This window comes from Cervus canadensis, chromosome 23 (assembly GCF_019320065.1).
Source record: "Cervus canadensis isolate Bull #8, Minnesota chromosome 23, ASM1932006v1, whole genome shotgun sequence".
Taxonomy (NCBI): domain Eukaryota; kingdom Metazoa; phylum Chordata; class Mammalia; order Artiodactyla; family Cervidae; genus Cervus; species Cervus canadensis.
The window spans coordinates 5148689-5173105 of NC_057408.1; the positions used below are offsets into that span (position 1 = coordinate 5148689).

Below are 24417 nucleotides of genomic sequence, written 5' to 3' on the forward strand. Positions count from 1 at the left end.
TTTTAGATCCTGCCAAGTGTTTTCTTTCCCAAGGCCTTGATATGAGTCTCATCTGAAGGTTCTTCAAAGGACACATAAAGACAAGCTGTCATAGTCTTAAAAATTCCACTGACTGTGACCATTTGCTATGAACAGAGAATTTACATACTTAAAAAAAAAAAGTAACGGCAGAATTTATGTACTCGCTGACGGTACTTTTCTGGAATCAGAAAGGAGAGAGGGAAAGGGCTTAAGGTAGGTTCTCCAACAGAACGCCATAAAGCATTTGCTGGGGTGTGGGTGGGGGCAGGTCATTCGTGCAGAGGTTCCCCAACGACGACAAGAGAATTTTCATTCCTTCCAAGCCTTGCCCACCCTGTGACCAGGTCCGGGGCCGCCGGCTCGTCTGAAAGGCACCCCTCCACCCCAGGTCGCCTCGCGCTTAGGGGGCCCCGCCCCGGTCTTGCCAACAGCTGACCTCGAACTAAAAGGGTCACTACCGCGCGGAGAAGGAAAACGACCTTCCAGGTCAGGAGCAAGCAAAACCGTGATGGACAATGCCTGTCGCCTCGCACGTATGGTTTCTCCTAAACTCAAACAATGCTTCCGGATTGGCTTTTTTTTTTTAAATTAAGTCCCCTTGCCAAGGAGACCCCGACTCCCAGCCGAGACCCGACGTTCCTCCCCCGCCCCCCCGCCAAGGGGCGCGAGAGGCGGGGTCGCGGCGCTCACCTCGGAGCAGGGCCATGGCGGCGGGCGGGCGGCGGTGCTCGGGTCCCCGGCGGCGACGCCGCGGTCCCGCCCGCCACGCCCGACTTTAAGCGCTAGGGGCGGTGCCAGCGAGGCTACGCCCCTACCCTTTCCCCTACTTCGGAGGGCTTGTCCGAGCGCTCCCCTCTGGGCCACGCGTTGCCCTTTTTGGCGCCATACTGGGTGGGAACCAATGGTGCCAAAAAAACCTCGCGGGGACACAGGCCTCCCCACAGGAAAACGTTCCTCGAGAGCGGATTCTTCCCATCTCACTGTTTTTTTAGAGATCCCCTCTCTGTTTCGCAATCGAACGTTTTGACTCTCCCCTGCCCAACCTAGCCTTTGGGGCCCCTCCCCGCGCCAAGGTAATTAGCGGTTCCCCTCCTCCTCACTCCCGGATTCCCTTCAACTTGTGACCCGGCGGCCAAAGGTGTGAATGGGCAGCCAAAAGGGTGGAAAGGGTTTCCGGAAGGTCTGAGGCGGCCGAGCCCGGCCGGAAGTCGGGTGGGCGCGGAAGACGGCGTGGGAGGGGATTGGCTGAGCCGCTCTGGCAGGCGGGGTGGGCGGCTGCGCAAAACAGCCCAGGGCGGGGAGCCGAGGCTGCTGGACTCGCCCGGGAGGTCCGGGCGCGCGAAGCGGGGCAGGGAAGTTTGCAGGTGTGGGTGTAGCGAGTGGCGTAGGGGACAGGGCGCCCCCGGGTCCACGATGCAGCCCCCGGATGAAGCCGCAGTATTTTCCTTATATGATCGGGCCCCGTGACTGGCGGCGCCGCCGGCCCGGAGCCTGAGAGGATTATGAAAACGTGTCAGGCGAAATGGGGCCAGGGACCCGGGGGCTGGGAGGTTAGGGGGAGGCAGTTAGGCTAAGGTTTGGGTGTGGTTAGGGTGGCCCCTGCAGCTCTGCGAGCCCTGGTCGATGATGACGTGACCACTGCGCAATCTGAGTTCTGGGAACTAGGTGATGGAGCGTGTTCTGAGAACGGACTGAGACCGGGCGAGCAGGGGCTGACGCGGGCGGTAGACCCCAGCGCCAGGGCTCGGGGGCGGGCCACGCTGCCTCGGGCTTAGTTCGGTGGTTGGAAAGCGGTGGGTGGGAGGCTCTGAGGTGTTCTGTGAGCTGTCTGGGAACGCCCGCCCCAAATCCAGGTTTTCAAACGCGTTCGTGGTCCTCTCATTTTGTATTTTTTTTTTTTTTTTTAGCCCAACGTTTTTATTATGAAAACTTAGAAACTTACAGGAACGTGCAGAGACTTCTACGTGAACTACCCGTATATTCATCACCCGTATTCTACAATTGTTAACACTTTGCCATATTTGCTGTATCACATCTTTCCACCTTTATATATATATATATGTATATATATATACACACACACGCACACACACATTGTTTTTTTCTTTGTCAGCCTTAGTACACTTCAGGAATACTTTGGCTCACGTTAAAGGTGAGTATATGTTTACAGTCCTTTAATGGCAGAATTACCATACGGTCACACTTATGAATCTTCAAGTTGGATGAGTTTCACAAGTGCTTATATGGTTGTAATCCAAACTATTCTCAGCTTTCAAAATGTAATTAGAGCATGTCCAGCATTACAGAAAATCCCTTCATTTCTCTCTTGTGCTCCCCTTGTTCCCCTTTAATCACCATCTTTTGTTCTTTGACCCTCTGGTTTATTCTTTATTTCTCTTGCTTTGATTTAAACAAATCCAGGAAATTGATACTTGTTTATTCAATACGTAAATTCCAAGGCTGTTAACTTTAAATTCACTTTAATAACTTTAAATAATACGTATATTGGTTTTTCACAGCAGGTGTATATAGTCAGTGGAATTTGGACTTTGAATAGATCAAAGCTTCACACATACCTGATGATATTTTTTTCATCTCCATATTCTGGATGATGAGTGATAGTAAAATAAAAGCTACCATCTTTGGGATTACTGTTATGTGAAACAGAATAACATACAATTCATACAACATCAGACAAACCTGAATTAAGGGACATTTTGCAACCCCATGAAATAGGTAGGAGTTAATCCTTTCTTATTTTATAAATGAGGAAGCTTAGACCCAGAGAAACCAAGTATTTGCCAAAGCCTCAAATCTAGAAAATTGCTGAATTTGAAGTTTGAACTCTTGATACTCAGAAGCCCAAGGCCTGTGTTCTTTGTCCAGGGCTTATGGCATTTGGAACATAGAAGTGGGGGATAGAAAAAAAGTTAGCTAAGGCATATGTTATAGAAAACAGGAAAGGTGGTGAATGCTAAGTTAATCTTCCTTGGTGGAAGAAACAAAGTAGTAGAAACCTTGGTAAAGGTAACGTATTTGGTGACTTGAGTTAGAAGATTTATTTGCTTTTTTTGGCAGAGAAAGGTGGGTGGAGAAGTGAGGCAATAGGTCATTACTAGATGCTCGCCTTTGTCAACTATGGCTCCTACAGAAAGTAATTCGAAGGACCATTTTCTTAATTCTTCCAAGGATAGTACAGAGCTGATACCATTCTAGATGCATATATATAATGCATACCTTAGAGCATTAGAACTTGATTTATGTTTGACAGCTAGCTACTCATAATAAAATAGAAATCAAAGTGGAATTCATTAGGTGAGCCAAAACCAACATGTGTTATCGCAGGTTGGCACTCTGAACTTCAGCCAGTCAAATATGTTTTGTAATACAAAAAAAAAAAAAAAAAAAATCAGAAAACATGTGCAATTAATTGTGTTAAGTGTGAGATACAACAGTGGAGGAAATAAACAAATCTTGAAAAGTTAATGTGTTTTTCCATTAAAACTTTCTAATAGTCCAAATGCAAAATAAATTCTTGGTCTCTAGAACTATTGATAAGGGTATTAGTGTTCTTCAATAAGAGAAAAAGGCAGGTTCTACTCTGTTTGGCCCTCATATTTATTGAGAAAAGTTAAAATGCCATCATGAGTATCACAGTTTCCCACTTAACATCTTATAGATCGCCTGCAGCACGTCCGTCCAAATAGAAATTTCTAAGTTTTCCATAATTAAAAATGTCATGAAAATGGGTGTATTTGAAAACCATTGAGTAAAAAGGTTTACATATATAAAAACATGAAAATCTATGTAAAGATATTTACACAATCTCAGAGTATCATGAAGAGGAAAAGTTATCCATACACTAGAGAAATCTTGTGGGTATTATCTTGACCAAATGACCAAGCTTAATGTTACCTTTAATGGGACAAACTGACATCATGCACTGAGATGCACGGAGAAGGACACAAACTCATGTAGGATTTCTCCAAAAAAATGTCTGACAAATCTAATCATAAGGAAACAATCACACAGATCGAACCGAAGGGCACTTTGCTAAATAACAAACTGAACTCTTAAAATGTCAGTGTTGTGAACAACAAAAAAGGCCAGGAATGGTACTAGATGAACAGGACATGAGATGTGACAATTAAGTGTAATGTGGGTTCTTTTTGGAAACTGGATTCAAAACAACTCTAAAGAACAGAATTGGGACAGTTGGAGGAATGGTCTGTAAATTGCATGAGGTGGTATTGACATTACTTTTCCTGATTATGTTAATTATACTGTAGACAGGGCAGATATTGTCCTTTGTTCTAAGGAAATACACACCAAAATATTTAAAGGTGAAGAGTTATGGTGCCAAAACTAATTACCAAATGACTGGAGAAAAAACAAACAAACCATGCATCCAGATAAACTGGCAAAGACAGAAAGCAAACATGGCAAAATATTACTAATTAGGGAACATAAATGTAGACTACATGGTTGTTCATTGTTCTATTTTAACTCTTCTATAGCTGTTTAACTTTCAAAATAGAGAGGAAAAGTATCTTTCAAGCAAGCTGAAAAATTACCTAAAATTCCATTTAGTTCTTTTCATTTTTAACCATATCTATATCAATCTATACATGTATAGTAAAATACTAAATATATCAAAATTAGGTATTTTATAATTTAAAAAATCTAGACATGAGATGTAAAGTTAACTGTTGTAAGACATTTAGCTTTCAATATTTTAAAAAATAGCCTATTATCATGTCTTTCTGTATTTTTATGAAAAGAAAAAGAGTAGCATTAGTGTAAAACTGAAAATCAGTGAATCAATTATAAATCTTCAATTTGCATGTTAAGATTTCATTAGGATTTCATAAATAACTGGCCTCAGCCCTGTCTTCTACATTATGTGGATAATTTTGCTGTACTTAAACTTCCTATAATACCCCAAATTGATGGTAGTTTTGAATAGCACTGCTTTTAGAAGTTTCATTAACAGAGACTGGGAAAGCTGGTACAGTTGGTAGGAGCTGGGACTGTTAACAGATGAGTACAGTGACCCGTCAGTATCTTAGGGGATTGGTTCTAGACCGACACCTAAATCAAGTCCTTTACATAAAGTAGTATTTGCATATTTGCATATAACCTATGCACATTCTCCCATATACATTAAAAAATCTCTGATTATCTATAGTACCTAATACAATGTAAATTCTATGTAAATAGTTGCTGGTGCATGAAAAATTCAAGTCTTACTTTTTGGAACTTTCTGGCAAATTTTTTGATTGTAGTTGAATGAATCCATGGATTCAGAACTCAAGGATACGGAGGGCCTTGAATTTGAATGAACGAGACAGTTGAATTTGCTAATCTTGAGTAGCTGGGAAAGTTATGTATGTGCTCATTGTTAATCTAACTGCTTTGGTGATAACTTCAAATTTTGTTAAGGGGCAGTTATGGGGAGGAGAGGGTGAGATGTATGGAGAGACTAACAGGGAAACTTACATTACCATATGTAAAATAGATAGCCAATGGGAATTTGCTGTATGTCTCAGGGAATGCAAACAGGGGCTCTGTCTTATCAACCTAGAGGGGTGGGATGGGGAGGGAGATGGGATGGAAGCTGAAGAGGGAGGGGACATGTGTACACCCATGGCTGATTCATGTTGAGGTTTGACAGAAAACAACAAAATTCTGTAAAGCAATTATCCTTCATTTAAAAATAAATTTTTTTAAAAAAGAGGCAGTTATAACCTTGGATATGGTTTTGTCCTTATAACAGATGCCTACCCTACTGAAAGTTTAAGTTGCTGAACAAGCACATCAGAAATAAGTATAGACAGAGAATAATACAGACACTGATTTGCTGAATTTAAGTTTACCCCAGGTCTAGATGTGTTCCAACTAGCTTAAAATACTACCACAAACTTAAGTGAAGGATATATATATAGACAGCTGGCCCTTGAACAGCATGTGTCTGAACTGCACAGGCTGATTTGTAGATTTGTTTCAACAGTAAATACTATTGTACTACATGAGCAGAGATTGGTTGGAATCTCGGATACAGAGGAACTCAGTATGTGTAGACCTGTCTATAAATTACGTTCAGAGGATGTAATTTGACTGCATGGTGGGTGGGCTTTCCTACCCCCTCCTCAAGGGTCAGGTTTATTTGTCTTTGTTCCTCTACCTGTTTGAAAGTTACTTGCAATGTCTGTACCCTTACCAAGCCTTAGAATTTCATTTGGTAATACAGGTATACTTCATTATATTCTGCTTCACTTTATTGTGTTGTTTTGTTGTTGTTTCATTTTGTTTTTTAAATTGAGTTTGTGGCAACTCTGCTTGGAGCAAGTCTAACTGGTGCCATTTTTCCAACAGCATTTGCTTACTTTTTCTCTCTGCATCACATTTTGGTAATTCTTGGACTATTTCAAACTTTTTCATGATTATCATATTATGGTGATCTGTGATCAGTGATCTTAGCACACTTCAGTATAGTGGAAAAATACATGTACTATGAAACCAAAAAATTTGTGTTACTTGTGATATTCATTTTATTGCAATGGTCTTGAACTGAACAACCAACATTTCCAAGGTATACCTGTATTAACTTAGTTAAATCTAGGTTCTACAACTGAGCAGGACCCTATGGGGCCTCCCCTGGGTAGACCCCACCCACCATGTCCTTCACCTACTGCTTGTTGGTAAAAAAAAAACTTTAGCCTCCTTAGCCCTCCCTGAGTTTCAAAGAGCAAATTTAATCACAAAAGTGAGAAAAGGCAGAAATATAAGAAAACAGTTAAGAGAAAGTAATAATGGTTTAGCCATAAAATAAAGTCAAGGACCTTTTAGTTCCTTCTTAAGGGCTATAAGTAACATTCTGAGCCATATCCTTGAGCTGTTTTCCAGATACTGAAACACCCACCTGGTGGAAGAAGTCAACTGCCTGTTGACCACAAGCAGGAGACCCCAGACTGGCTGGAATCAGAAGGTTGGTGATGCTGACTCCCCGCCAACATCAGGTGATGTCAGAAAAATGTTTAGGAGCTGATCAGACACTCTGCAACCCTAAGCCTCACTCTGTCTTTAAAAAGCGTTTCCCTGAAGTTCACCCAGAGTTCAGGTCTTTTGAACATTAGCTGCCCATACTCCTCCTTGGCCCTGTGTTACACTGCCCTTTCCTTCACCATCACCTGGTGTTGGTAGATTGGTTTTACTGTGTGCAGGCCAGCAGACCCAAGTTTGGTTCCCCAAAAACTGTAGTGAGATTGTTTCTAATCTGTAGACCAACTTGGGGACAATTGACATTTCTGTAGTATGGAGTTTTCTTATCCATGAAATGTTTTTCCAGTACTTTAATGTCATTGTTAATGTTTTTCACTTATGTAAGTTACTCCATACAGATCTTATAAATATTGTTCCCACTGATTTGTAATGACATCTTTGCCATATACAAAGTTATACATATGAGTCTATCTCTGAGCTCTCTGTTTTATTCCATTGATCCACTGCACGCAAACTGCCTTGTTTGAATTAACTCAGTAAGTCTTATTTTATAGGGAGTTTCCTTCTACCTGCAACTTGCAGGCTGCAGTTTGCCAACCTCTGGTTTAAATGATCATGATGCATGTTTGAAATACAGACCCCTGAATAAAGTGTCTTAAGAAAGCATTAAAAATAAACTTTTCAGCCAATGTGCAATTAGTTTTAAATTTCATTTAAACTTGTCACACCACCTTATTCAATAGTATTTATTTCCACAGATTTTTATCCACAGCTGAATATTAAAGTGGCTAATACAGGCAATTTTTATAAACAGGTTTAGTTTACAGATTTGTTCAAAATGGAAAAATATTTTTATTAGTAATATTTCTTCTCCACTGTTAGATTCACCCCTGAATATGATGTGAACTCCTCAGTGAAGCAGTCCTTTATATCTAAACATCAGTTGGTAACAAAATGTTATATTCAAATCTGGATTATTCTGACACTGTATCACTTTAGAAAGCAGTTTAAACTCATTTTTGATTGACCCTCTTTATTATAATTGGAAAATTTTTTGGAAAAACAATCTTTAGTATCTAATGATCTATATAATAAAAAAAGGCCTATGTTTTATTGGCATTGGCATCAACCTCTTAATTTTCTATACATTGATTCTCTATGGCACCAATGTGTACAAAAAGTGAATTATGGCTGTTTGACTCATGCAGCAAATAGAAATATTCTGTGAGGAAAAACTAGTGTCCTGCCCCATGCTGTCACATTTTAGTAACTGTTTAGTCCTTTGGCATTACACAAGTGTTTCAACTTACGATTCCCTTGCTACCTTAGAACTAGGTCAAATGTATGAAAGCAGTTAAACTTACTATATATTAAAGAAATGGATTTTAATTTATTGGTTACTGTTATCATAATGCATTAAGTGAGGCTCTTAAGTATTTGATGAACTGATAGTGTTAATTTTTTCTAAGTTTTCCAAGTTTTGTCTCTTGTTTTTACAAAAACTTTAAAATGTAGCATAGGAAAATCAAGGAAAAAACTCTTGTTGACATGCTTCATAAAAAGGAGAATAAAGCCTATTTTCCTTTGGGTTTGCTCTGCTTGCTGGGTACCATTACGTCTAACAGTGGCTGTGACAGCTTGTGGAGAATGCATGTAGGTGGTATGTTTGTCAGCTACAGCAACAATTGTTAATATGCACACAACACACACTACTCTCAGTAAACTGACAGATCCAGTTAATACTTAAAACACGAATTGTTTAATCTATAAATATTTGATTCTTAAGTAATCTTTAAAATGGTTTTTAGTTTCAAAAGACAGGACAAAAACACTACTAGAATGTTATGTTGAACATGAAAATTCTTCCCACAGCAACACTTACTTCAGATAATTGATGTCAGTTATCTTAGTAACTGCTGAAGGCACGTAGTGAGAAAAGTGTCAACTAAATTTTAAATACTAAAATACAAAGAAAGATACCTGGCATAGAATTCAAACCTTTATGTTGGGTTAAATTATTTAAATTATAAGTCATTGATTTCACGAAGTTGGAAAATGTGTTGAACTGACTTAAGAAAAATGCTAACTAAAGATTACTAAAGATGCTTCTTCTAGTCTCTGTTATGTTAGATAGGGCAGATCTAAACATTAAGTAACATTAAGACACATTATTGTGTCTGTAAAAGAGTGCTTGTTTTTTTTTTCCTAGTTGCTCAGTCATGTCTGACTCTTTGTGACCTTATGGACTGTAGCTCGCCAGGTTCCTCTATCCATGGGATTTTTCAGGCAAGAATACTGGAGTGGGTTGCTGTTTCCTCCTCCGGGGGATCTTCACAACCCATGGATTGAACCCATATCTCCTGTGTCTCCTTCACTGCAGGCAGATTCTTTACCTACTGAGTCATTAAGTATATACAAACTTCAGCTCCAGTAAAATATCTTTACCTTTGGAAAAGAACTCAATCTACCGTTTCTTAGGCTTAGTAGGGGAGTAGTCATAAGGTTCCCCCACCCCATTTATTCTACTTGCCAAGCTTTTATTCAGTGAGTCCTTGGCACCCAGTGATTAACCACTGATAGGTCTGTCATATCACTGGTAGTGACAGCAAAGGTAGTGACCCAGAGGGATGCAGAGATGAGAGTCTAAGACGGCACGTAGGGGATTCCCTGGTGGCTCACACGGTAAAGAATCTGCCTGCCCTGCAGGAAAGAAAGTGAAAGTCACTCAGTTGTGTCCAGCTCTTTGCAACCCCAGGGACTGTAGCCTGCCAGGCTCCTCTGTCCATGGGATTCTCCAGGCCATAATACTGGGGTGGTTAGCTGTTCTCTTCTCCAGGATATCAAACCCAGGTCTCCTGCATTGCGGGCGGATTCTTTACCATCTGAGCCACCAGGAAAGCCCAAGGATACTGGAGTGGGGAGCCTGTCCCTTCTCCAGGGGATCTTCCTGACCCAGGAATCAAACCAGGGTCTCCTGCATTGCTGCAGATTCTTTACCAGCTGAGCTAAGACCTGGGTTTGGTCCCTGGGTCAGGAAGATCCTCTGAAGAAGGGAATGGCTACCCACTCCAATATTCTTGCCTGGAGAATTCCATGGATAGAGGAGCCTAGAGGGCTATGTAGTCCATGGGGTCACAAAGAGTCAGACGTGACTGAGCAACTAATTAACACATCCAAGGACAGGGAAGCCATTGCTTTTAAGGAATCACTGCTTTTCAAATTCCTTACCACTCTAACGAGGCATTTCATTTTCTCTAGTAGGTTAAGAACAGGCCCTACATGAAACTAAGTTTTAAGCTAAAATGCAGTAAAAAGCGAATTATACATAATAAACAATTTTAAAAAGAGGTAGCCATAGACCCAATTGGTTTTGACTGGCCTTCCAAATGTAGTCACCATGTGGGCTGAAGAGTGTGGGTCAGGGTTGTCATATCGTGTGACTTTATCTGGGGAGGGAGGAGAAGACACAGTTCTGTGTGGACACCCGAGAGGAGTCTGGATGTTCAGTGTGGAGGTCATGTTGACGACATGGGTTGGGACCTGCTAGGCAGTGTCTTCGTCCGGCTGTGGTGCCTCTTCCGCCCAGGGGGTGAGGAGAATGACAAGGAAGCTGAGCTGTGAGGGCTCCGCACACAGGACTGTTTAGTTCTCGGAGTTTGTTGTATTTCTAAGAGCCTTTTAAGTTGAGAGGCTGAATAAAAAGGTGGTGGGGTGTGTGGGCTCTACTTGTACTTTGTGGAGAAATTTTATCTTCTTGATGCAGCATAGAGGCTCTTCTATGATTTGCAAACACCATCTGTTCCTGTCATGGGAGGAGCGTACTGTTATCTACCAGAAATGTGAAAAAATAGTAAAAAAGGGTTATAAGCAATATGTAGGATTTTCTAACTGAATGCCTGCTATTGAAGAAACCAGCAGTAAACACATAAAATCTGTTGTAATATTATCACTAAATACTCTTTTTTTAAATCCTTATTTTAAAGCATAGATATTTACAATTTTTTGTAGTAATTTTGAAAAATGTTGAAAATAACCTGAAAAGGGAAAGTTGACATAAGCTATTCTCTCTCTTAAGAAAAAAAACCACATACACACACAAGCACCCAAAACTTTTGGATAATAATTTAATAATACCTGAACTGATTTTTTAGAAAGGCTTTTCAAATTGTCAGATTCTCAAGATGAAGTTTGCTTTCCTTACTATGAGCATTACATAATATATTATGTAATTATACCTCTTATTGGAGGTATAATGGCATTAAGGGATTAAATGCTTTTATACCAACTTGTTTGATTTTTAATCTAATAAGACTTGTTACTATTTTCTAACATTTAGATTATATTGATTTTTTTGAAAGTTTTGTTGACTCAAGAAGTGCATGGACTAGCATTGGAAGTAATAATATCTATTTGCTTACATTTTATGTTTGGAACTGCAGCATTTAGCACAATTTAGCACATTTAGCACAGTTCTGCATAAATTCATGACTACACAAATAGGTCTGAGTATATTAGGGACCAAGTCTTCTAGTTTTACTTCAGAAACCAATAATCAAACTGTTTAGTCTGGAGGTCAATTACACCATTGTCTCTGCATCACTAGGCATTAAAATTATCTTCAGGAAACTTCTCAGAAGGCCCAGGTCTATATATTTGTCCTCAAAACATCTCATAAACCCATCCACACCTGTAGTGTGTTGATGTGGGGAAATGTCACTTGCTATGTGACAGTATCATGCTTATTAGTACCATTATTTGTTAAAAGCCCTCTGGAGGCCGTTTATATGACTTACATTATTTTTAATGTCATCTTACTTTGGACATTCTCCAGTTATGTCCAGAGATCAAAACTAGGCAGTTTCTATTTTATAGACTGGCACCTTTTATATGGCCATGGGGACTGCTTGGTGGCTATGGACTATGATGTGAATTTGTTTAGACCAAAATCATACTTTAAAAAAATCTTCCATATTTCAAGTGTTTTTATTCGGAGCAGTAGGTACAAAATATAATGACAGATGTGTCTTATTCTGTATAGTTCACTCTGCACAGGCTCTCAAACTCTGATTTGATCTAGTTTTATAGATTTTTAACAGATTCTTAAGTTCACTTTACTGTCCTATATACTTCCTTCGTGCTCTCACTGGCAATTGAGCTTTGGCACGTGCATTTTCAGACTTCATTGAGGAACTCCAGATTGAGACATGCTGGGATGTGGATTGAGTCCATGGTCAGAGAAGATGGATTAAATGGGAACAAAACGGGAAACATGTGCTTGAAGTCTAATAGCAGCTGCTGAGGGTCATTCCGATCTTGCAGTTGTGCCTGTGGGGAAGGATAAGACCATGTAAAATACTGCCTGTGTCTAAAAATAGCCAGTTTTGGGTGAATTCACAAACGGAATCACAAGAATATTCCTGTTACAATAACTAGGCAGGACTTCAGGAGAATGTGGTCTCCCTCTCTCTGAGGTATTTAGAGGGAGAGAGGCTTTGGTTTAGGCCTGTTTGGAGATCAGATGACATTAGCTTCTCCAATTCTAGCATTCTTTTAAAAGTTTTCCATCTAAGGGAGAATAGAAAAATACACTTCAGCTGCAAATCATGGGGAGAGGCGGTACGGTGAAAGGGTTGAGGCCATGGGCTCTGGAGGCGGTTAACCTGAGCACTAACCCTCGCACCACCTCGGGTGAGTTCCTGAACCTTCCTCTGCCTCAGTTTCCTCATCTCTAGAAAAGGGAGAGTGACACTGCACAAAATGACAGAACAAGAACCTCCAGGGGCCAGTCCCTCCACTGACGCTACCACTGAGCTAGAAAAAAGCAACTGGCATCAACTGTCTTGTAGCTCTGGAACCTGACTGGATGCTTAAAATAACCAGGAAAGTGCCTGATAAAGGAGAGCCTGCAGATCTTTTCTGAGAGCGGTGCGCATCGGCTGCCATCCCCCGTTCTCCAACCACGCTGCAGCTGCAGGGACCGTGACCCCCGTCTGGGAGCAGCTGGCTGGTGCCCAGGGAGGCAGTGAGACCTCACCTTCCGAAGCTCTGGGGCTGTGCACTCTTGGTCTGGCAGTTCCCTGAAGGACGGGCACAGATGTCTGCCTTGCTTCTGGTTCTCTTGGGATACAGTGGCTTCCTCTATGGCATCAGTTGGAAGATTTAAAGGGGACAAAGCCCCTCCCCTCTTACCGTCTATTTGGAGCCAGACATTTTAGGGAAAGTATAATAACTAAAATGAAATTGTTCATTTTACTAAAGGGATCTAACGGAAGACTTGAATAGGCAGAAGAAATGACCAGTGAACTTGAAAACAGAGCAGATGAAATTCTCCAGTTTGAGGAGGGGAGAGAAAAAAGAATGAATAAAAGTGGACAAAGCCTGAGGAACCTGTGGGACACCATAAAGTGAACCAAAATATACATCATAGGAGTCCCAGAAAGAGGAAAGAGAGAAAGGGATAGCAAACTATTTGAAGAAATAGTGCCTACATTCCCAAATCTGAAGAAAGATATATTTCCAAGAAACTCAAACTAGCAGAATAAACTCAAAAAGAGTCACTGAGACACATTATAGTCAAAGTATCAAACCCCAATGACAAAGAATCCAAAGAACAGCAGGAGAGTAGTAACTCATCACGTAAGTTATCCTCAGTAAAAGTGGATTTCTTATCAGAAACCATGGAAGCCAGAAGGCAGTGGGATGATACATTTTAATTTCTGAAATTTCTTCCAGTCAACTGAGAATTCTATATCTGGAAAAACTGTCTTTCAAGAATGAAGGAGAATTACAGTCAGCCCCCTGTATTCACAGGTTCTGCTCTGTAGGTCCAACCAACCATGGATCAAAAATGTTTTTTAAAAACTTCAGGAAGTTCCAAAAAGTAAAATTTGAATTTGACATATGCTGACAACTATTTACATAGCATTTACATGGTATTAGGTATAATAAGTAATCGAGATGATTTAAAATGTACAGGAAGATGTGCGTAGGTTATATGCAAACACTATGCCATTTTATATAAAGGACTTGAGCATCCACAGGTTTTGGTACCCATGGAGGTCATAGAACCAATCCCTCCTGGATACCAAGGGACAGCAGAATTATTTCCAGAGAAACAGAAGGAGCTGGTTACCAGTAACTAAAGAAAGCTTCAGGTTGAAATGTAACGACATCAGACGATAATTCAAAACCATAAGAAAAAATAAAGAACACTGGTAAAGCTGCATGCTAAGTCGCTCCAGTCATGTCCAACTCTTTACAACCTCATGAGGCTCCACTCTACAACCCCCACCAGGCTCTGTCCATGAGATTCTCCAGGCAAGAATACTGGAGTGAGTGGCCACGCCCTCCTCCAGGATATATTCCTGACCAGGGATCAAACCCACATCTCTTGTGTCTCCTGCATTACAGGCAGGTTCTTTACCACTAGCGCCACCTGGGAAGCCAGATAAATGTAAAAGCCAGCATTATACTTTTGTTTTACAGCACCTTTGTTCCCTATATGACTTACACAAATGAAGAAAATAAGAATAAATTTCTGTTAATTGGTACACACGTTTAATGGAAGTAATCTGTGGCAATAATATAAATCAAGAGAGATGGAGATGCATAGCAGCAGAGTATTTGTATACTATTGAAACCAAGTGGGTATTATTTAAACTAGGTTGTTACAGGTTGAAGACATTCATTGTGATCACCACAGTAACCACTAAGAAAATAACCAGAGACTTCCCTGGTGGTCCAGTGGTTAAGAATCTGTCTGCCAATGCAGAGGACATGGGTTCAGTTCCTCTTCCTCCAGGAAAATACTACATGCCATGGAACAACTAAACCTATGCACTACAACTACTGAAGCCTATGCACCCTAGAGCCTCTGCTCTGCAACAAGAGAAGACACTGGAATGAAAAGCGTGTGCACCACAGTGAAGAGTAACCCCTGCTCGCTGCAACAAGAGAAAGCCCACGTGAAGCAACAAGACCCGGCAGAGCCAAAAATACAAATAAATAAGTAGAAAATAACCAAAAAATATGCAGAAATATAGGGAATCAAAATGATACCCCCACTACAAGAAATAAACACACAAGACAGTGATGAAAGAACTAAGAAACACAAAACATATAAGACATACAGAAAACAAGTATTTAAATGGCAGAAGTAAGTCTTTTATCAGTAATACTTTAAATGGAAACATAAGGGAAATTAAAAGGGATTGGCAGAAAGGATTTTCAAAAAATCATCTACATGCTGTCTGGAAGAAACTCACTTTAGACACACAAAAAGATTGAAAGTAAAAGTTTGAAAAAAGATATTCCAAGTAATCAGAAAAGAGCTGATATGGCTATATTATTGTCATACAAAGTACACTTCAAGTTAGAAAAGTTTACAAGAGGCAAAGAAGGACATTATATATGCATAAAAGTCTCAGTCTGTCAAGATGAGTTATATATATGCATCTGTCAACAGAGCTCAAAATAATGAAGGAAAAATGGAAGGAACTAAAGGGAGAAGTAAGTCTATAATAATAATCGGAAACTTCATTACCCCATTTTCAATAATGGATAGAACGACCAGGTGGAAGATCAAGAGCAGAGGCCAATGAATACCACTATAAACCAGGTAGACTTAACAAACATACATGACCAATTTGGAGTTATCCCCAGAATGCAAGGGTGGTTCAACATACAAAACTACAAGAATGAGGTATACACTTCTTGCATTGCTGGTGGGAATGCAAAACAGTGTTTGAGGTAGTTCCTCAAACATTTAAACACAGAATTACTATATGAACTCGTAATTCAACTCCCAAGTATACACCTAAAATAACTTAGAACAAGTACTCATATTTGTACACCAATGTTAATGAAAGCATTGCCCCCAATAAACAAGCAATCCAGGGTCCATCAACAGATGAATGAATAAACAAAATGTAATATATACACACAAGGGGTTATTAGTCAACTATAAAGAGCAATGATGTTCTGCTACCTGTTACATAGCAAAACTAGATGAACCCAAAGAATACTGTAAGTAAAATAAGCCAGACTCCAAAGGACAAATTTACATGAAATAGTACAAGCAAATTCATACAGATGGGAAGTAGAATAGAGGTTATCAGGGGCTGAGGTAAAGGAAGAATAGGGAGTTATTGCTCATTGGGCCAACTTTCTGTTTGGAATGATGAAAAAGTTCTAAATTAGTGGCAATAGTTATACAACATTGTGAATATAGTCAGTGCCACTGAACTGTACACTTAAAAATGGTTTAAAAGAAAAACATGCAAAAAAATGAGGTGGGGAGAGTATACTCACTAGGTTATTAGGCTCAAGAGAGTGAACGTGTGTAAAGCACTCAGAGCAGCCTCTGGTACTTGGCAAGTGCTATGTTGTTTGCTGTTCTTTTTATGACATGAAATTTATCTCTTTATGATAAAGAAATTTCGTTTCTTCCTTGAGTCTGGCACACACCATCAAACTTTGAACTATACTTTACAAAGGCAACTAACTGAGTCCTGCCAATAGGAAAATCAATATATCCTGATTGTTTGAAAACACAGGTCATCCCACATTAACTTCAAGTATGAGAACTGCTTTTCCTGTTGGGACAAGGCATCATCATAGCTTTAAATAGTGACAATATTTTTATATTCTATAAACTTCTAGCAGTTTCATCATTTGTCCTTTAGAGAAGACAAGGGATATTTATCTGCTAAGTGAATCCCATATGTGGGTGTTACATAGACTCTAACACTCACAGCATCTCTATTTTCTTGAATCTTGAAGCAGGGGGTGAGTTCAATAAATATGCAATGCAGCAACCTTTGAAAAGTGCTAGGAAGTGAGTTTTTAGAATGAAACCGGCATAAGCGTAGGACTGTGACATGCTTCTAAGAAGGCAGAAGAACCTGTAGAGTTGAACGTGACTAAGGAAAACACTTTAAATTTCCAGGTGTCAAGTTTAAAAACACCCATGAGGTTTGGTATCTTGAAAGATGGGTCAAATTTATAAAGTAATTTTAACAGCTTGAAAAGTAGTTTGAAATAATAGGAAAAGAAGTTCAAAAAAGTCAAGGACATTTAAGGATGAATAAGCAACTTCACTAACTTAAGATCCATAGGGTGACTTTCATGTGATCCTGGCAGAACAGTCTCTCCAGGAGTGTTGCTAACTCAGCACTCAGCTGGCTCCAAGCTTTGCTGCATTTATTATTACAAAGCCATCATACAGCATGAGAAAATGTGCATAAAATATAAAATGGCAAGAGGCTCTTAAAATTTTTTCATAGCACTTAAGACCCTTTAATTTCTCCACCTTAGAGGTATCAGTGGGCTCTGCACTTTAAAGGATTTGAAGAAATTGTAAAGGATTTAGAGGAGAAAAGTTAAATAATACCTATACTACAAAATTCAGGAGCAAAAGGTATATTATGTATTTATTTAAAATGCACAAAATAGTCATTTCACAGGAATCATTCTTACACATCAGCATATTTTGTCCTAGCAAATGGTTTGCAAAAGCGACTTGTATTTATCCTACATAAGGTTCAAGTACAGGAGGATGGCATGAACCGTCCCAGCCTTTCCTCTGAGCACTGTGTAGGAAGAAACCAAAACTAAAACTCTAGCTGGCAAACACACACAGACACACACACACAACATTTTTTGACAGAATTGATGGACTCGAGAATTGACTGCTAAGGATGACTCAGAATCTCACTCTATGTGTCTCCAGAGACTATCTGACCAACTTCCACTGCCTTTTTCCTACTACTTTAAATCAAACACCAGGTGTGATTTGGCTCATATTCTTTGACCTTTGGCCTGAATTCTCATCTCGTATACAGAGAGAGCTGTATAATTTATTTATAAACAATTAGAGCTCTTCCTCTAATGTGTGTCTCAGATATCTAGAAGCAAAAAAATACTTTCTAATAAATATGCACTCTGCTTTGTGTAAATTCTCAGCTCTCCATAAAAACAGTGGCATGTCAGAGAACTCAATGGCTTCTGTCATCAGTCATTTCAGCAGCTGATGATACAACATCCATGGAGGTGACTCTCTGCCTGGTTCTCTCTGACTCAAATCTTTAACAAACCACTGGATTTCCCCCACTGCCCTTAACAGAACAAGCTTCCATCTGACTGGCACCCTCCCCTGACCTTTAGCCTCTCTTCTCTACTTATACATGATGCTCAAGGTAATTTATTCTTTTCTGCTTTTCCTGCCTCCCTCTCTAATCACTTTCTCCCATTTTTTTAATCCTTGATTTGGACTGACAGTTACTTCACCAGCTGAAAAGACAGTTTATAAGTTTGAAAAAGTATTGTGTCTCCTCAGGGTGCTCCCCACCTGTACTGATGGAAGGAGTGTTCACCGTTTTTGGACTAATCTTGATGTGACTCATCCTTCAGATGCCATCAGCCACAGTCACACACGATTAGGCACTCAGCACAGGTCGCTGAGGGCTCAGCTTAGGAAGCTCATCTTTAGGTAAACACTCCCAAACTCTTAAGACAGATTTAAATAATCATTTCCCTTAATACGCTTGCTTTCAAGAATGTTCCTAAGAGTAAATATTGTAAGTCTCTTAAATATTGTAAGAGTCAAGATTTAAGAGCTCTTTTTTTTTTCCCCCTTAAAACAGTATTTCTTAGGACTTCCTGGGTGGTCCAGCGGTTAAGAATCTGCATTGCAATGCTGGGGACACAGGTTTGATCCCTGGTCGGGGAACGAAGATCCCACACGCCACAGAGCAACTAAGCCCACAAACCGAAACCAGAGTTATGAGCTGCAAGGAAAGATCCTGAGTGACACAACAGAGATCCTGCATGCCGCAGCTAAGACCCAACGAAGCCAAATAAAGAAACATTAAAAACAAAACAAAAACAGTACTTCTCAGTTTCGTTTATGGGTAGGGGTGATATTCTGCTTCCACTATAATTCCACTTTGTGTTGTCGTTTAGCAACTTGCTAGTGGTAAATGGGGGCTTCCATGGTGGCTCAGATGGTAAAGAATCTACCTACAATGCAGAAGACCCGGGTTTGATCCCTGGGTTGGGAAGATCCCATGGAGAAGGGAATGGCAACCCACACCAGTATTCTTGCCTGGAGAATCCCATGGACAGAGAAGCCTGGCGGGCTACAGTCCATGGGGTCACAAAGAGTCAGACACGACTGAGTGACTCACACACACACACAGTGGTCAATGGAACAGTACTTAAACAATGTAAAATCGAAGAGGCGAAGATTATTAAAGTTCAGTCTCCTGTGTATATATGATAAGTTATTTACCAAAAGAAAATACCTAAGAATGTAAGGTCTTCTAGAATATAATGGAAGCAGTATTTTGCTAATAAAGAGAAGCTAGGTTAAACTCTAAACTACCAATTCTTTTATTTGTTTTATCCTAGGACTTTATAAAATTGATTAGTATTTTAAAACTCACCTGGATTGTTCGTATAAAGGCCACTGTTACCCGTTCTTCAAATTCATTCAGAGGGGTATAAAGGTTCAAAATTTTGACAATCTGTTGGCATAAAAACAAAAGTTTAGCACAGAGCTAAATGAACCTAAAACTACTTTTGAATCTTAAAGAATGTATGACATTGGTACCAGAGAACACTTCTCTGTAGGCAAGACCCACAATTCAGGTGCAGCTGGACTGACATTGAGGCATCCACGTTTAGTAAATTAGGGTCCCAAAGCTCTGCCTGGGAGATCTGAGCTCTCTTATGGATTCCTCTCTCCTATATATCTGCCCAACCCTCCCCCATGCTCTATGACTTATGAATTAATGAGGATTTTGGAAAACTGAAGTCTTCTAAAGTCTGGCCTGAAGTCTTCAGTGCCTTATCTACTAGCCATTTAAAGGTTTAATTAAAAGAGTCCTGGGTATCTTACCTTTTATAACAAAGGTCTTAACAGTACTTTCTTACCTCTCACCACCCCCCAAAATCACTTACTGAAGTTTTTCTCCTATCTAAACAGAAGGTAATTCTTTGTGTGGGGGAAGTGGCATGCCCAGTGGCAAAGCGGTACCAGGTGCAATCTAGGAATAAACTTATGAAAACAAAATTTTAAGTTTCAAAACTTTCAGTAAACACATATAGAAGGAAGCAGCTTTCTTAAGAGCTTGGTATTTCATCTCTGAGTACCTAATGGAGGTGGTAAGGAAATGTATGTTTACTTGCAATAGTGAATTTGGATTCTGTTGTTCTTTAGGTGCTGGGCAGAGAGAAGGTGCATGATTTAATATGGAAAATCCCAATTTCCTCATGCTGGTCTCATTTTGCACCCCTACCTTGTGGTGGGCCCATTTCTAAACAGGCACATTCATGATGGAGGGCAAGGTCACCTATGTGTGGACAGGATTTATATTTTGACAGACGTAGTACTTCTTGAAGGCAAAAGAAGAGGGGGTGGTAGAGGACGAAATAGTTAGATAGCATCACCTAGTCAATGGACATGAACATGAGAAAATTCTGGGAGACAGTAGAGGACAGAGGAGCCTGGTGTGCTGCAGTCCATATGGTCGCAAAGAGTCAGACATGACTTGGCAACTGAATGGCAGCAACAAATTATCTCCGCAACTGAGACCCAGTATAAATACAACATTTGGGGCGGCAGCGGGGTGGGGGCGGGGAAGGAAAGAAAATTTAAAATCAGATGCTTGCTGACTTAATTTAAAATAATGTAGGGACTTTCCTGGTGGTCCAGTGACTAAGACTCTACACTCCCAATGCAGGGGGCCTGGGTTCTATCCCTGGTCAGGGAACTAGTAGTTCCCACATGCTGCAAATAGGAGTTTGAACGCCACAACTAAAGATCCCTCATGTTGCCACTTAAAAAAAATGGAAGATCCTGCAAACTAAGATCTGGCACAGCCAAATAAAAAAATATTAAAAAATAAAATAACACATATGAAGTCTAAGTGAAAATACGAATGTAATAGAATTATAGTTGTAAAGAAAACAATTTAACGCCAAATGCTGCTGCCAATTTCTGAAAGAAATTTAAATTTTGGGGTGAGAGACATTCCAGAACTCTCTGTAAGCATTTAAAAACCTTTGTGCCTAAGCTTGATGCTTTGTGGGTTTGACTACCTGATCTAAGTAAATAAGAGAGACAAGAGAGTTACCGGCACACCAAAGTATCTTTGGCTCATGCAGGAACATCCAACGGACTGAACTTTCAGGACTGTATCACTGGGAGCAGAAAAAGGCCCAGAGTGCTTTGAAAACAACCTTTGGCAGGAACGGACTTGAGATGGAAGCCCGCCTGGCCCTGGGTCCTTTGGGCTGACAGTGACCGTACCTGCTGGGTGCTGAGTGCGGTGCACAGGGAGCAGATGGCCTCAGCGTCCTCGGGGCTTTTCTTCTTTAACTGCAGGAGCTGGGCAGCCTGAATCAGGGGCTCCATGGTCTCAACAGCCCCGCTCTGGTGCAGGTTTCTTCCCCGAAGCCACTCCTCCAGCTGACTGATGTTGTACCTTAGACACAGGAAGAGAGGGCCCTGTGACACCTGTCCTCCTGCTCCACTGGGATGAGCTCACTCGTGGCTTTCTTCTGCAGCCCAGCTGCCGCCAATGTTATCACTCTCCTCCTCCTGATTCTCTCACGTGGGCGAGAGCGTGACAAGTACTTGGCACTCAGTAACTGTTTGTGGAATGAGTGGGTGCTTAAAACCAAGCCAAGATGAAGTGCCTGAAGTGTCTGTACTAAGTTAATGGGGAAAAGAGGCATTAACTCTACTGAATTAAAACAACTTACATTTAACATTCGCAAACATATTTGTACTCTGGTGAGCCGTCACACCTCTTAAATCATTGATTTTTCTTTCCGACCTAGCTAAATCATATTTACAACCTTTATAAAGTCTGCAAATGTTTGAGCTTTGAACTAATTTGTTTACCAAGCTCACCTCCTCGGTATGTGATGAATTTCATCAACAAATAAAAAAGTGATGGATCTGAGTCACACACTGCCTGCGACAAGGATGGCCACTTGGATTTGGGTGTCATTTTCAGAGACAAGTGTCCCCTGTGTGTGAGTGGAGCTGGCGTGTGGGATGTCCCCTCTCTGGGGGGTGGGCTGCGGTGCGCGCTCCTACCTGAGTTGCATGCCTGTGCTCCAGGAGCAGACGTCCTTCCGCAGAAGCAGGTTGTTGAGCGTCACTGCGTTGATCATGTAGAAAAGCTGTCTGAACACCTGCTGGATGATCTCGGGGTCCAGGCCCTGGTCGCACATGACCGCGTGGAAGGAGTTCATCTGGCGGATGATGGCCTCCAGGCAGTATGAGTTGTCTCCTTCCGGCATGCTGGAGGTGCGCTTCCGGTAGCCCGTGGGCTTCACCCCGGACAGACCCTGAATGCTCTCGTTCTCCAACATGGCCGACACTGAAAGCGAAGCGCGATTAGAGCAACGGATGTTCCCAAATTAGATCTGCTTCTGGGTCACTCGGATCACACAGGGCTTTGGCCGTGATCCTGCCCAGAGGTGTGCTCAGGAACTTAGAGCATTTGGCATGCGATTTCTAATAGGTTGATCTCTACACCAAGTAAGTTTTCCACATAGAAATCTTGGACTACACCTGTGGACTAAAACTTCGTTTAAATTTACTGGTGATGGGACATAGGTAAAAGGTAAAACCAACTCAATTCTGTACTGTCTTCTGTGCTGAGCGACCAAAATTTGAGAATTGAGCAACGTGGGTGTAGTTATGGCCTGGTCACTGACCTGGGCCTGGACCCTGAGATCATCCAACAATTGTTCAAACAGCTCTTCTCCATCACTCTCTGACCATGTAAATCTTAGGTGAGTTGGTCTGTCATAGTTAATGCACAGCACTTAACTGCATGTCAGGCACTTTACATTCAGTATTCCTTTAAATCTTCCAACAACCCATTTCCTAGTGAGGAAATTGAAGCATTAAATAATTTGCCCAAGGTCGCCCTACCAGGAAGTGGCAGGGCCAGGCTTTGAACCCAGGTCTGTCCAATTCTAGAACTGATGCAATTAACTGTCATCTTGTCTGAGTCATGAAATATCCCCAGTTCTCCCTATGTAGGGTGAGAATAAACTGGCTCCTCCTAAGAAGATTCTTAGACAAGAAGAAGGATTTGGAATGAATATTATCCCAAGGGATATATTTCTGGATGGCATGTGAGACCCTATCCTACTTGGAATTCACTTATAACCTACTTATGCTGTCAGAACTTGGGGAAAACACTATCCACGTGCTTCGGGAGAACCTCCCCAGCCTTTAAGGAGCACAGTGAGTGATGCACATGTATGTTACTTTTTCTTTAACCTAAAAAATAACTGCTCTTATTTTTCAATTCTGATACCATGGCAAGTGCCCAAGTGTTCTGCTTTGGACAGAATGTTCAATAAATATTTATTGCATGAGTGTTTACTACTGTGTACATTTATATGAACATACTTAATTCTTTCCCTTTTCCATGAATAAAGTATATATATGGGCAAGAGTATTATATTTTTTCACTGTGTATGCATTTACACTTTCTGAATTTATATTTAGTACCTATGGAAATTAGCTTGGGGAAAAAATAATACAGTACGTTACAGAAAAATGAGATAGAGGGAAAGTGATCTATATTCTCACTACCCAAGCATCACATGCTTTGATGGGCTGGTGTTGAAAGTTTCATGACTCTTTTTGAGTAGATGGCATACACCTTCTTAGCTGCCTTTTCTGGGAAAAGCCTGGGCTTTCTGGGGGCTGTCCTAAGATAGCTAGTTCCCTAAACGGAGGGAGTGCTTACCCTCACTTCAGACCCCACGATGAGTGCTGGAGATCTCCGGTGCCAGCTTACCTATCATAGGCTGCAAGAGACCCTCGGCGATCTTAATGAGCTGCTGGTAGATCTGAATGGAAAGATCGCTCAGCACCTGGCGGTATTCAGTGAGGTCGAAGTTCTTAAGACAGTGCTCATTCTGCTTTGCAGAGTTCTGAGTCATGAAGCCCTGCGGAGGGAGACGGGCGCTGTGCTGAGTGCCAGGCACAGGAAGACCTCCAGGCCTCCAGTCACTTCCGAGGTGTCCTACTGTGGGGGACCGCTCAGGTTCTGTCTGCTCAGGTGATGTCCTACAAGACCCTGTCAGTTCTTCCAGTTCTCGAGGATGGCTCGTAAGTTTGAAGGCAGAGTCAAAACTTAGCATGACAGAGGACTTGGAAAACTGCTTAATCAAAAGGCTGTGATCATTTGGTCCAAATCCCTGAAGTCTCCCTGAGGCAGCAAAGTACAGGTTGGCAGCAGGTCCCGGGAAAGAGGGACCCACGCTTCCTGCATCATTACCCAGTTCTTGTCCCAATATACCAGGTTACCCTAAAATATTAAGACTATACACAAGTCCCTGAAGAAGTACCTGGCTCAG

At 41.1% G+C, this 24417-nt stretch overlaps 2 protein-coding genes, 1 long non-coding RNA gene and 2 other non-coding genes across 8 annotated transcripts in view; 3 read left to right on the top strand and 2 right to left on the bottom strand.

The window, feature by feature from the left end:
• Positions 1-857, bottom strand: part of ACAA2 (acetyl-CoA acyltransferase 2) — a 38969-nt gene extending 38112 nt beyond the window's left edge. For 2 of the 3 annotated variants that reach the window (XM_043443868.1, XM_043443870.1), the window contains exon 1: positions 712-857. In XM_043443868.1, the coding sequence (XP_043299803.1) occupies positions 712-727 (16 nt within the window). In that variant the 5' untranslated portion in view covers positions 728-857. The remainder of the gene's footprint in view (positions 1-711) is intronic. The other variant, XM_043443869.1, reaches the window with a different exon arrangement.
• A 236-nt stretch (positions 858-1093) lies between these two features.
• Positions 1094-7707, top strand: LOC122425462. The gene is made up of 2 exons (XR_006264856.1): positions 1094-2173; positions 6928-7707. It is a non-coding gene; the product is annotated as an uncharacterized LOC122425462 (long non-coding RNA).
• LOC122425914 lies at positions 1421-1563 on the top strand. Its single transcript, XR_006265065.1, has one exon.
• LOC122425912 lies at positions 1639-1721 on the top strand. Its single transcript, XR_006265063.1, has one exon.
• Positions 7708-11990: 4283 nt separating the features above from the next.
• MYO5B (myosin VB) overlaps positions 11991-24417 on the bottom strand; it is a 337920-nt gene continuing 325493 nt past the window's right edge. For both annotated transcript variants that reach the window (XM_043443867.1, XM_043443866.1), the window contains 5 exons: positions 23856-24006; positions 22130-22415; positions 21335-21509; positions 19467-19547; positions 11991-12348 (listed from right to left, as the gene is read on the bottom strand). In XM_043443867.1, coding sequence (XP_043299802.1) covers positions 12196-12348; positions 19467-19547; positions 21335-21509; positions 22130-22415; positions 23856-24006 — 846 coding nt within the window. In that variant the 3' untranslated portion in view covers positions 11991-12195. The remainder of the gene's footprint in view (positions 12349-19466; positions 19548-21334; positions 21510-22129; positions 22416-23855; positions 24007-24417) is intronic.